General features: G+C 37.5%; 2 protein-coding genes across 4 annotated transcripts in view; one reads left to right on the forward strand and one right to left on the reverse strand.

Annotated features, from left to right (window-relative positions):
• LOC111480933 (germinal center kinase 1-like) overlaps window positions 1–7,116 on the forward strand; it is a 16,288-nt gene extending 9,172 nt beyond the window's left edge. For both annotated transcript variants that reach the window (XM_023126165.1, XM_023126167.1), the window contains 15 exons: window positions 190–227; window positions 327–380; window positions 777–845; window positions 956–1,072; window positions 1,190–1,258; window positions 1,815–1,894; window positions 2,182–2,304; window positions 2,409–2,655; window positions 3,155–3,247; window positions 3,335–3,502; window positions 3,932–4,062; window positions 4,138–4,270; window positions 6,251–6,375; window positions 6,462–6,641; window positions 6,930–7,116. In XM_023126165.1, coding sequence (XP_022981933.1) covers window positions 190–227; window positions 327–380; window positions 777–845; window positions 956–1,072; window positions 1,190–1,258; window positions 1,815–1,894; window positions 2,182–2,304; window positions 2,409–2,655; window positions 3,155–3,247; window positions 3,335–3,502; window positions 3,932–4,062; window positions 4,138–4,270; window positions 6,251–6,375; window positions 6,462–6,641; window positions 6,930–6,969 — 1,667 coding nt within the window. In that variant the 3' untranslated portion in view covers window positions 6,970–7,116. The remainder of the gene's footprint in view (window positions 1–189; window positions 228–326; window positions 381–776; window positions 846–955; window positions 1,073–1,189; window positions 1,259–1,814; window positions 1,895–2,181; window positions 2,305–2,408; window positions 2,656–3,154; window positions 3,248–3,334; window positions 3,503–3,931; window positions 4,063–4,137; window positions 4,271–6,250; window positions 6,376–6,461; window positions 6,642–6,929) is intronic.
• Window positions 7,117–7,508: 392 nt separating this feature from the next.
• LOC111480937 (PRA1 family protein H-like) lies at window positions 7,509–10,300 on the reverse strand. 2 transcript variants are annotated; one of them, XM_023126171.1, is made up of 4 exons: window positions 9,603–10,291; window positions 9,007–9,143; window positions 8,008–8,079; window positions 7,509–7,933 (listed from the first exon to the last, which is right to left on the reverse strand). In XM_023126171.1, the coding sequence occupies exons 1-4, from the start codon at window positions 10,040–10,042 to the stop codon at window positions 7,863–7,865; spliced, it is 720 nt and encodes a 239-aa protein (XP_022981939.1). In that variant the 5' UTR covers window positions 10,043–10,291; the 3' UTR covers window positions 7,509–7,862. The 2 variants fall into 2 exon arrangements, with proteins under 2 accessions (XP_022981939.1, XP_022981940.1); XM_023126172.1 differs by lacking the exon at window positions 8,008–8,079 and having other exon boundaries at window positions 9,603–10,300.
• Window positions 10,301–10,429: the final 129 nt, after the last annotated feature.

Consider the following 10,429-nt stretch of genomic DNA (forward strand, 5'->3'; position numbering starts at 1 on the left):
AAAAAAAAAAAAAAAAAAAAAAAAAAAAAAAAAAAAAAAAAAAAAAAAAAAAAAAAAAAAAAAAAAAAAAAAAAAAGAAAAGAAAAGAAAAGAAAAAAGAAAGTGGAGTTTAAAGAGTTAATAGGCAACTCTTATAAATGAGTTTCACTTCTATGTTAGTCTTTTGAAAGATTGTATTTTACTTTGCAGCGGCAAACATTTTACTGAGCGAAAATGGTGATGTTAAGGTAAGATTTTTCACGATAAAAAGGTCTTGTGTGAGCCTTGATTTAACTGTTAAGACGGCTGGGTTTTGCTTTAAAGGGCTAAAAGTTTAATTCCTACAGGTTGCAGATTTTGGTGTTTCTGCTCAATTAACAAGGACAATATCAAGGAGAAAGGTAGAGAATGATGTGAAATATTGAACTTCGTTCATTATTATTTTGTTCTTTTCCTCACGTTATTAGAATTATGTAATTTTTCCAATGAGGCTTCCTACCACTCTTGGCTGGCTGGTTGTTGGGAGAATTTTAGCTCCTTCTTCTCCTGCTATTTCTTTCCTTGTTAGATCCATAAATATTTTCTTATAATCATTATTAGAAGTAATATGAAAGTTTTTGGTAAATTCTTTCTGTTTGTAAAATTTTTCTTGTAAGAGTTGCTTTCTTGTTTGTTTTTACTGTATAATTGCTGATTTTATTATTCTGGACTATTTTTTCCCCTTTATCCATCTTCTAATGCTATTGGATGATATCTTCTAAATTTTGTGTTACCTATCACTGATTTCATAACCACAGACATTTGTAGGAACTCCATTCTGGATGGCGCCAGAGGTTATTCAGAATTCTGAAGGATACAATGAGAAGGTATGTACTCAGAACCATATTTGGTTTTCATGGTTTAATTGGTTCTAAGATAACCACACTTCTCAATACTTGATTCTTCGTTCACTATGATCACATTTTACTTGATGCAGGCAGACATCTGGTCTCTAGGAATCACTGCTATTGAAATGGCAAAAGGGGAGCCTCCACTTGCTGATCTTCATCCCATGCGAGTTCTTTTTATCATACCTCGAGAAAATCCACCTCAGGTTCACTTAATAACTCTAGACTCGGCACTTTTCATGACAACAGTGAACTCCTGGTATGAAATGGTGTAGTGTCATTTTTCATGACATAGTAGCTTTTGTGGTGTGTTTTCTGAGCAGTTGGATGAACATTTTTCTCGCCCTATGAAAGAATTAGTGTCACTGTGTCTGAAGAAAACACCTGCTGAGGTAAAGCATTATTCTTCTCTTATGCACTGGTTCCATGTTTTGGTTGAATTCTTTTCAATTTGTGGAATATATAATTATCAAATTAACTTTTTTTTTTGTTAGTAGAGTGTGAATGTACGATTTTTCTAGGAAGTTATGCGGTTGAAATTCCAATGATTACAAGTCACAAACTAGTGTTTCTATGAAAATGAACATGAATGACACAGTGGGCACGTGTATAGTGATTCTTCAATTACTTTCGTACAGTACTTAAATGGTAGGTCAATATGTTGCAATTGGTTGATAATGTTAGGGATTTACAGGTTTTTTTTCCTTAATCTTTTTTCAATATTCATTATAAGAAATCAGGAGCTACTTGAAAGTCAACCCAAAATGTGCTAAACGTATCAATATTTGAGGCATTCTTAGGTTATTTTTTAAGGCTCTCAGGATTTGTATTGAATGATAATTCATCCTTTTCTTTCTCATTCTCTTTAATGTATATGCTCTTCCTTCTATTATGCGATTATATTTGTTTGTATTTGTCTTTTGTATCTTTTTGCTCTTTTAATTTCAGAGGCCCAGTGCCAAAGAGCTTCTGAAGCATCGGTTCATTAAGAATGCCAGGAAGAGTCCTAGGCTTCTGGAGAGAATAAGGTCTGTCATACTTGATTTCTGTTACTTTTATAGGGTAGTTTTCTGATAATTGCTTCACCATGTTTTTGTTCTTTTTCCCTTTCTTCACTGTTTATTTCTTCTAAATTTTTGGTTCCTAGGCATGGATAAGGAATTTGGTGTTCCTTTACTCCATGTTTTCTATTGTATAGGCCATAGTTCCACATTTATGTGTTAATGCTTTTGAAGAATCGAGGAAACCCAAATGATATAAAGTTGTCTTTTGTAAGAGGTGATGCATCAGTTATCTTATTTGTTGATCTTGATAGAGAACGTCCGAAGTACCAAATAAAGGAAGATGTAGAGACACCAACTAATGGTCCTAGAGGTATGGGTGAAATGGACACGGTGAAAGTATCAAGAAATTTAAGAGAAGAAACTGTTCGTGCCAGGTGGGTAAACCAAATATATACCTGTCTCCTGTTAAAGAAAAAATGCCAAACATTGTTGATGCCACACTCGTGAGCTGTTTAATTCTTACTACTTATAATTGCAGCAACCAGAGTAAAACTCCTAAGAATGCGGGATGGGACTTTAGCATTGGGGGACCACATAGTACAGGTACTGTTCGAAGTGTAAAACCACCTCAAGTTGGGGAAAGAAAACCAGAAATTCCTTATGGTCAGGCTGCCCCTAGTAGAGTTGCAGAGAGCGGTAACTGGCTAGCTGCATCTGGAAATGCACCAAGTGACATAGCAGAAAGCACTAGAGATTCATACATTACGGGGAATGCTAGTGAAGATGTAAATTCTCCTCTTTTTCAATTTCTCTTTGCTTCAAGTGCTCTTGCATTCATGTTTGCTAGCTCGTCAATCAGCTTGATTATTAGGAGCTTGCTTGACAACAGAAATCATGACCTCACTTGTCCCAGAAGTTAGCTAAATAAAATTAGTGCATCATAAGGATTTGAATTAAATGATATCTCCTTTATAATATGAATAATTGAGTAAAAAGCTGGATATTTAATATAATCATCGATGCAATTGTAGGTTCAAAGTAAATCTATCTGCAATAGCAAGGCTTCAAGGACCTTTATTTGTTCCAGAAGTTCTAAATTATCATTACTATTGCAGCCGAGTTTAGTAAGGAAACCTGCAACAAAGAGGAAAAAAAAAAAAAAGAACCCTTATAGCATAACTGAATATTATGGCTATAGTTTGGAAGTTTGTTGCGGATAACGTTATCTCTTATCTTTTCTTCTTCTCCTCATTATTATTTTTATTTTCAATGCTTAACTTCCAGGAAGAGTTATCTGTAAGTGGTTCAGGAACTATTGTGATTCGGCCTCCCAGGGGATCTAATGCATCTACTCAATTTCATAATGAAAACAATCCGGTAGAATTTTCTTAAATATAATGATGCTCTTGATCGTTTTGAGCTTTGCTATGCACATTTGGTTATGAAATCAACGATGTGATGCAGTCTGGAAGTGCACAAGCATGTTTTGAGGACACATCCCTTAGTGGTACTATTGTTATGCGAGGTGAACGTGATGATTCTGATTCTCCTCGGACTCCTAAATCCAGATTGGGAATTCAAGAAAAAACTTCAAGTTTGTCTCCTGAAGATAGTGCATTTAACCTTGCGGAGGTGGCTTTTAACTCTACTGATTTGTGTTCTCATCATTATTCAATGTAGCTCTTACTGTTGGTTTTATTATATTGCTACTAATTTTATATTCAGTCAGGTTGATTTTAATTAGTTGTAGGCCAAAACATGCGTTTTTAAGATTGACATGAGTATTCTTTTGTTATCCTGGTAAGGGCAAATAGGTGGAGGTTGGATTTAAACATGGCAAGTATCTTCCCTTTTCTTTTTGGTCATTTTTGTTGAAGTTCTGAGATCATGTATTTACGATTGCAATCCTTACTCATTTAATTCAGCATTTTGGTTTTATAGTAGAATTTAAATGTATCTCCTTCAAAAAAAAATAATTTTGTTTGTTCCTTGCTAGCACACAAATCAAAATATGCTCCAGTGCTGTACAGTCACTAATTATGACCTGTTTGATGACTGTAGGCAAAGGCTGCAATTCAAGCAGCAGGATTGAAGAGAGCTAATGCAAGGGAAAGATCAGCTCGCCCTATACACAGCGACAGGAAGGAAAATAGAAGAACAGAGCAAACAGTGAGTAGCTCTGACTCTTCGAGGTACATCTAAGTAATTGCCAAAATAAATTTTGCTCCTCTGAATGTCGGTCTGTGCCTGATGTCAATAATTTTCAGGCATTCTCATGAATTCTTTGATGCACCAAGAGCATTGCCAAAACCTTCTTTATCAAGTGATAATGAAGAATTTGCAAAAATAGCCTCGGGTTCTGCACCTTTATCGATGTTGTTTATGCCATCCTTGAAAGAGGTAAGAGCTGATTGGAGTTCATAAGTTTATTGCATTGAATTATGTGCAGCCAATATCTTGCTGATCTAATAATTTTTCTGCATTAGTAATATCTGCGACAGCTGCATGATACTTTTGTGGAGTGTGTTCCATCTTGTTATGCTCTCTTTCCTGTTTATTGAATAATCCTTTGTCTACTACGTCTTTGGTAGAGCTTATCTACTCTAAATTGGTTTTACTTCCAATTAAAATAAGAGATTTATTGAGAAATTTGAGTTTCTCATCTCTCAACTATTAGCTTCTTACTTTCACCAACATCCTATCTCATTTTCCTTTCGACGTCTTGTGGTCCAAACTGCCACAACATTTTGTGAAGCATTTCAAGTCTTTCCTGGCCATGTTTAATGACGACACTGATTTCTCTCCGACTTTTATTTATTTTCTTGACAATTGGTTATTCCACGTCTTAAAAAACTTGCACATATTACTTATTGCCATATGTAAACTAAATTCATGTATTTCTTTCTTATCTGACCTCGGCTTTCTCTCTTCTTTCATAATAGCAAGCTGTTGGATAGTTCGGCTTTTTACTAACACATCATCCACATACACTTCCATGTTCTTATCAACCTACAACTTGTTCACTAGCCTCTGGTGTAATCAGAGTGTAGCACCTCTCTTTATGGGCCTCCCTGCATCGACTTTTTCTTAGTCTCAACCATGCCCCCGATCTACTTTTGTTCTTTTTAAAGTGTTACGTGCTGTTGGTTGTGAAAGATCCAAGGATTTTCACAAGCTGTAGGGCTTTCTTCTTCTTGTCTTCTAAATGTTGGGCCACTCCCATCTAAACTTGGCACCCTTGCAACAAAAGACGGAATTCAACCTCGATAGCCTAATATGGTCCACTGATAAATTTTCCAATTCCTTAACACATCATTAGAGATATTGGCTAACAGTGAGGTCAGAGTCCCAATTTTGAAGCAGTATTCTTTAACAGTTGGCCCGTGGTTAAAGGCCAAGAATTTCTCACATAGGGTGCTTCCTGCAAGGAGTGAGGAAAGTGAATTATTACTTTCTTTTTCCTGCTACCTTTAGCCCACTTCCTGATGGTATTGAACTATTGCCTTTTGGCTTGTCATATGAATGCCGCCTTTTCATTTTCCATTTCATCCCTCGCCATGCATTGATTAGAATCATCTCCATCTAGAATTGGTGTCTCCAACTTTGCAGAAGTTGATGATTCATCCCTACAAAATGGTCTCCTGTAAAATTCTCCTCCTATGCTGCCAATGTATCCAAAACTACCTGTCCTTTCCCATCGCCTTTTGTTCTATTGAGCTGAAATGTTCGTGAAGAGAATTGGTCATGCACTCAGACACTAGCTCCAGTGTCTTCTCCAGCGACCTGCTATCTTCTCTCATGTTTGTGTCAGCAGCTGTTACATAGAGGATTGGATCCTAGCGATTCTCCTCCAGTGTCTTCACCTCAACCATTTCCAGGCGTCAAACTGCTGTGATACGATGAGAGAGATGTTCTAAATTTGATCTACTTCCAATATATCAACAGATATACAATGTTTGGAGGAGAAATTGAGTCTTCCGTCTCCCCATACTAGCTACTTCTTACCTTGGCATCCAATCTCCCTCCTTCCGTTATGATCAGATTTGCAGCTCCTTAAAAACTTGTAAATTTTACCTTTGCCCCACGCTAGCTTACTGACTTCATGACAAGGTTACTTATCCAACTTGGAATCTCTCTACTTTCATCTTCCTATTACTTGGATATACAAATTAACCCTGGGTCTCTCAATATCCTCATCCCTAGATAGGCCTTTTATGGTGCATTTATTATAGCACATGAGCTTTAGATTTGATTCCTTAGCAAATTGTTCTGTTAGAGTGATAACCAACGTGCACAATATATTTCTGTTTATTCAACGACATTTATTTTCTGAGTACAAATGTGCTGAAAAGTGTAACCTCCTCTTACATGTCATCTCAGGTAGTTGCAGATGATTCGGAAGGATCACCTTCTCGCACTGTAATTAATGCACTTATAAATATGGAACGCGTAAAACCTGGATCATGTGAAGTTCTTGTTACCAAGTTGCTCCAGAAATTGGCCAGGTTTGTTAGTTCTTTCATTTTCTTAATCCCTCCCATGTCGCGCTATGTTAAGTTCTCATAATTAACTTCGAGAAACATCTCTGCAGTTCTGAGGAATCTTCACTGAAAAATTTACAAGACTTGGCCACTCGCATATTCAACAAGGCAAAGACAGTTCCTGAAGATACACAAGATGTTGCCGATTCTGATAGCAGCAAAAAGCCATCGAACAAGGAACTTCATTCAAATTCTAATTTGAGCTCGCTTGCTAGATTTTTACTCTCCAGGTTTGTTTTATGGTAATTGTCATTCCTTTTTTTATCCAGTGGTAGGAAAATATTTGGTTCTACGCAAATTAGAGTGATGCACTGTTTTCGTCTGTGCTATTTATTAGACTAGGGAACCTTCACCTCATCCATCACCCATTTCCTTTAGCCTCGCCCATATTCATCCACTTGTTTATGTATTTAGAATTGCACACCATAGAAAAACTGGAAAAAATCTAGAGTATTCATATGAAGTTTCTGATTACTGCCAAATGGGCTTGAGCTAAACTGCATGGCTTTGTGAATCAGATGGCAAGGTCAGGTATCAAGGGATCTGAGTCCAGCTTGAAAGGGAGAAAGGTTGTGTATTTGTTTGATATTTTTTATTCTTGACAGTGCATTACTTGAGTTGATGTACATACGTGGTTGTAAGAAACGGTGTATTAATTCTTAATTGGTGATTTTTGCTTATGAAAATTTTGTTTTGTTAGCAGCATTTCACATTTCTTTGAATATGGGTGCTTGCTATTCATTGCATTCACATTTGTAATACTGATGAATAATTTGCTCTAATGAAATGCTGTGAATAGTGGAGAGTTTGAACACAAAACTCTAAGAAAAAGCAAAGTTAATATCCTTTCATCCTCATCGATATCGACCTCAACATTTCGAAGCATGCATATATATTGCATGGTTCTATTAGTCTCGTAATTTTAAAATTTTCCAATTGTCCTTGATTTGTTTTTTTAATTTTGGTTTAAGACCATTATTCAAACATTGACCTGACTAACCAGTAATAATTTAACATAGCGGAAGACATAATTTGAGATCAACTAATGAAGTTTAAATTCACATTAATCATATATTGAACATCACACAACATCCATGTAAACACCTGAATATATATTTTATATTAAAAATCTAGACTAGATTGAATCATCCAAATACATTGTACTAAAAAAAGCTAACATCATTCATTTTCTACCAACATTATTATGGTTCTAGACAGGATTAGTAGTACCATTTTCAGGGATAATTGAAAATTAACTTTCTTTGAACTTAACATGCCAATACAGCTTCTACCCTCTGTGTTCTAATACAACAAATGCCTTTTGTACTTCAGTATGCAGAATTACCAGGCACTTTTTATCTTATCATAGATTCAGATGTGGGTACCTTGCAGCAAGCTTGCTCAAACATAGCTCACATATAATATTACAAATATTTGTTGTCTGTAGCTACCTATTTTTGACTCCCAGTAGATGGGGGCTTGGCGAGAGTCAGCTTCCGAAATGCAGCGTGCAAAATCATGCCTGCAAACGTTTCAAACGATAAGAATTACTGATGAAGAACTCTATTACATAGCATAGAAATGTTCCGGGGTCACCTGTATACCCAATACCGAGTGCACAGAAAATTGCTATTTGAAAGTTGGAAAATAAAAGGATAATGACAGTCACTGCAAAATATTATACTAGTTCAGTATTTGGAAGAAAAAAAGGATTATATACGATGATTACTGATGTAATGAACTAATAAGAGCAGCTCAAACACTTGTGGATCATGCATGGTAATTTACTAAGTTTTGAAATAAATCTCAAAGCCTTCCAAATAGCAATCTGAAGTGTATGCAAAACTTTTCCAAGATGTAGTGTAACAAGTCCAACCCCACTGCTAGTAGATATTGTCTTCTTTGGACTTTTCCTTCTAGGTTTTCCCTCAATGTTTCTAAAACACGTCGGCTAGGGAGAGGTTCCCACACCCTTATAAAAAATGCTTCGTTCTCCTCTCTAACCAATGTGGGAGCTCACAATCCACTCCTCTTCGGGACCAGCATCCTCGTTGGCACTTGTTTCTCTCTCCAATCGATGTGGGATCTCACATTCCACCCCCCTTTGGGGCCCAAAGTCTTCGCTGGCACACCGTTCGGTGTCCACACCCTTCGGGTCCTTGACGACACACCGCTCGGTAACTAGCTCTTATACCATTTGTAACAGTCCAAGCCCACCGCTAGTGGATATTGTCCTCTTTGGCTTTCCTTTCGAACTTCCCCTCAAGGTTTTTAAAACGCGTCTGCTAGGAAGAGGTTTTCACACTCTTATAAAGAATGCTTCGTTCTCTTCCCCAACCGATATAGGGTCTCACATGCTGCCTACTCCGCCAACCCATTGGCTCAATTTCTCAGAATACGGGACAATTGAGCTAATGTTATCAGTCATCTTAAAACGATAGATAGCCTTAGGCTTGTAATCTTAACCAAATGAAACAGTCAAAACAAGAACTACGATAGATAGCCATAGGCATTATACATGTTTGAAGAGAAGACTTGGGAGGAACTTCTCAGAAGTGTATATGCAAAGTCCTACTTAAAAACGTTAAAACTCACCACACTGAGCAACGCGAACCAAACACTGCCAAACAACAGGATATTTGTCTAATCCCCACCTGTTGCAACAAAACTTAACAACGTCCCAAAGTGCCATACATGATATCAACCCAAGAAGGGCAACAGGCATCTGGTACCTGAAATCATCCACAATAAACAAGGGAATGAACGAATAACATGACCAAGTGATAGTGTTCGAGTTTAATGACCAACAAAAGCAATGGCTCTCTGTTCAGTCAAACCACTTGAATCCACAAAAGGAAAACATAAGAAGAAACTGCAAGTGCCTGATAATTTCATCTAATCCAACCATTTCGAATAGCTCAAAGCCAATCCACAATTTCTAATGCACAGAATTTACACTGGGATTGGCATTCGAGTAGGCTTCAACAATCCAATCAAACAACTAAAGCCATCACCGTATCTAAACAAAATTCTTTTAACATACCGATTTGTTCACAGCTTCCACTGTTCTCCTCTTCATGAAAAACCAAACAGAACACAATACGCAACCCCCATGAAAATCAACAACTTCAAGAACAGAATGTACACCCACCAATAAAATCCAATAACGAGAGAGAGAGAGAAGAACATACAGCGTGCAGACAAAGAAGAGAACAAACAGGGACGCGTAATTGCGAGCATAGCGTTTAGCATTCTCATGAGCTCTTAGACGAGCTTGAGCCGGCGAAGAAGGAAACGAGTACGACTCAAAAGACCCAATAAACCCAGAAGTCCAGGAGGGGGCTGGCCCAGAAAAATCCGCAGCAGAGAGCTTGGCAAAGGGGTTAAGGGTGAAAATGGAGAAAAGGGTCACGATTCGAGAGAAAAGGGAGATGAAGAAACCAGTAGCTAAAGGAGTGGTGGGGGCGGAGGTAGATGTGATGGGGGCAGCAGCGGCGGCAGCGGCGGAGGAATGACGGTGGACGTCAGAGGTGCGCTGATCGATAATTTCAAGGTAGCCGGAATCGCGAAGCCATGAATCGAAAGCACTGTCAGGGACGCTGAGGGAAAGTGGATTGGGTGAGAAACTCATTCGTAATCCAAGCAACAAAATCAAGGGATTCAGAATCAGAAGAGACAATTTGAGAAAATGGGTTATATATAAAGGGGAATTGTAATGGCCTTGTGATTGAAGATTGTTGGTTCCAGATTCTTGTTTTATTATGTTGTGTTGCAGATTGATGGAGGTGTCTCATGATTTCTCCTCCGTCTCGCCAATCAAATCATCAACGCCACGGTTCAGATTCCCGGCGGGCCCGGCGTCCGGGTTATTGGGTTCTTCTTTTGACTACAAAAATACTATTTTTTTCAATAATATTCTTAAATTCGATTGCTTGGCCTCTCTTTTGGAATCATAATTTTGGAGTGCACCATTTTGAAGTCCAAGAACAACTATAAAAAAAAAAAAAAAAAAAAAAAA

Source organism: Cucurbita maxima, unplaced genomic scaffold, assembly GCF_002738345.1.
Source record: "Cucurbita maxima cultivar Rimu unplaced genomic scaffold, Cmax_1.0 Cma_Scf00006, whole genome shotgun sequence".
Taxonomy (NCBI): domain Eukaryota; kingdom Viridiplantae; phylum Streptophyta; class Magnoliopsida; order Cucurbitales; family Cucurbitaceae; genus Cucurbita; species Cucurbita maxima.

Coding starts and splice junctions, on each gene's coding strand:
- LOC111480937 (XM_023126171.1), bottom strand. CDS start 10,042: ATGAGTTTCTCACCCAATCCACTTTCCCTCAGCGTCCCTGACAGTGCT. Junction 9,144..9,602: donor CTCTTCTTTGTCTGCACGCT/GTATGTTCTTCT, acceptor GGATGATTTCAG/GTACCAGATGCCTGTTGCCC. Junction 8,080..9,006: donor GGTTCGCGTTGCTCAGTGTG/GTGAGTTTTAAC, acceptor AATATTTTGCAG/TGACTGTCATTATCCTTTTA.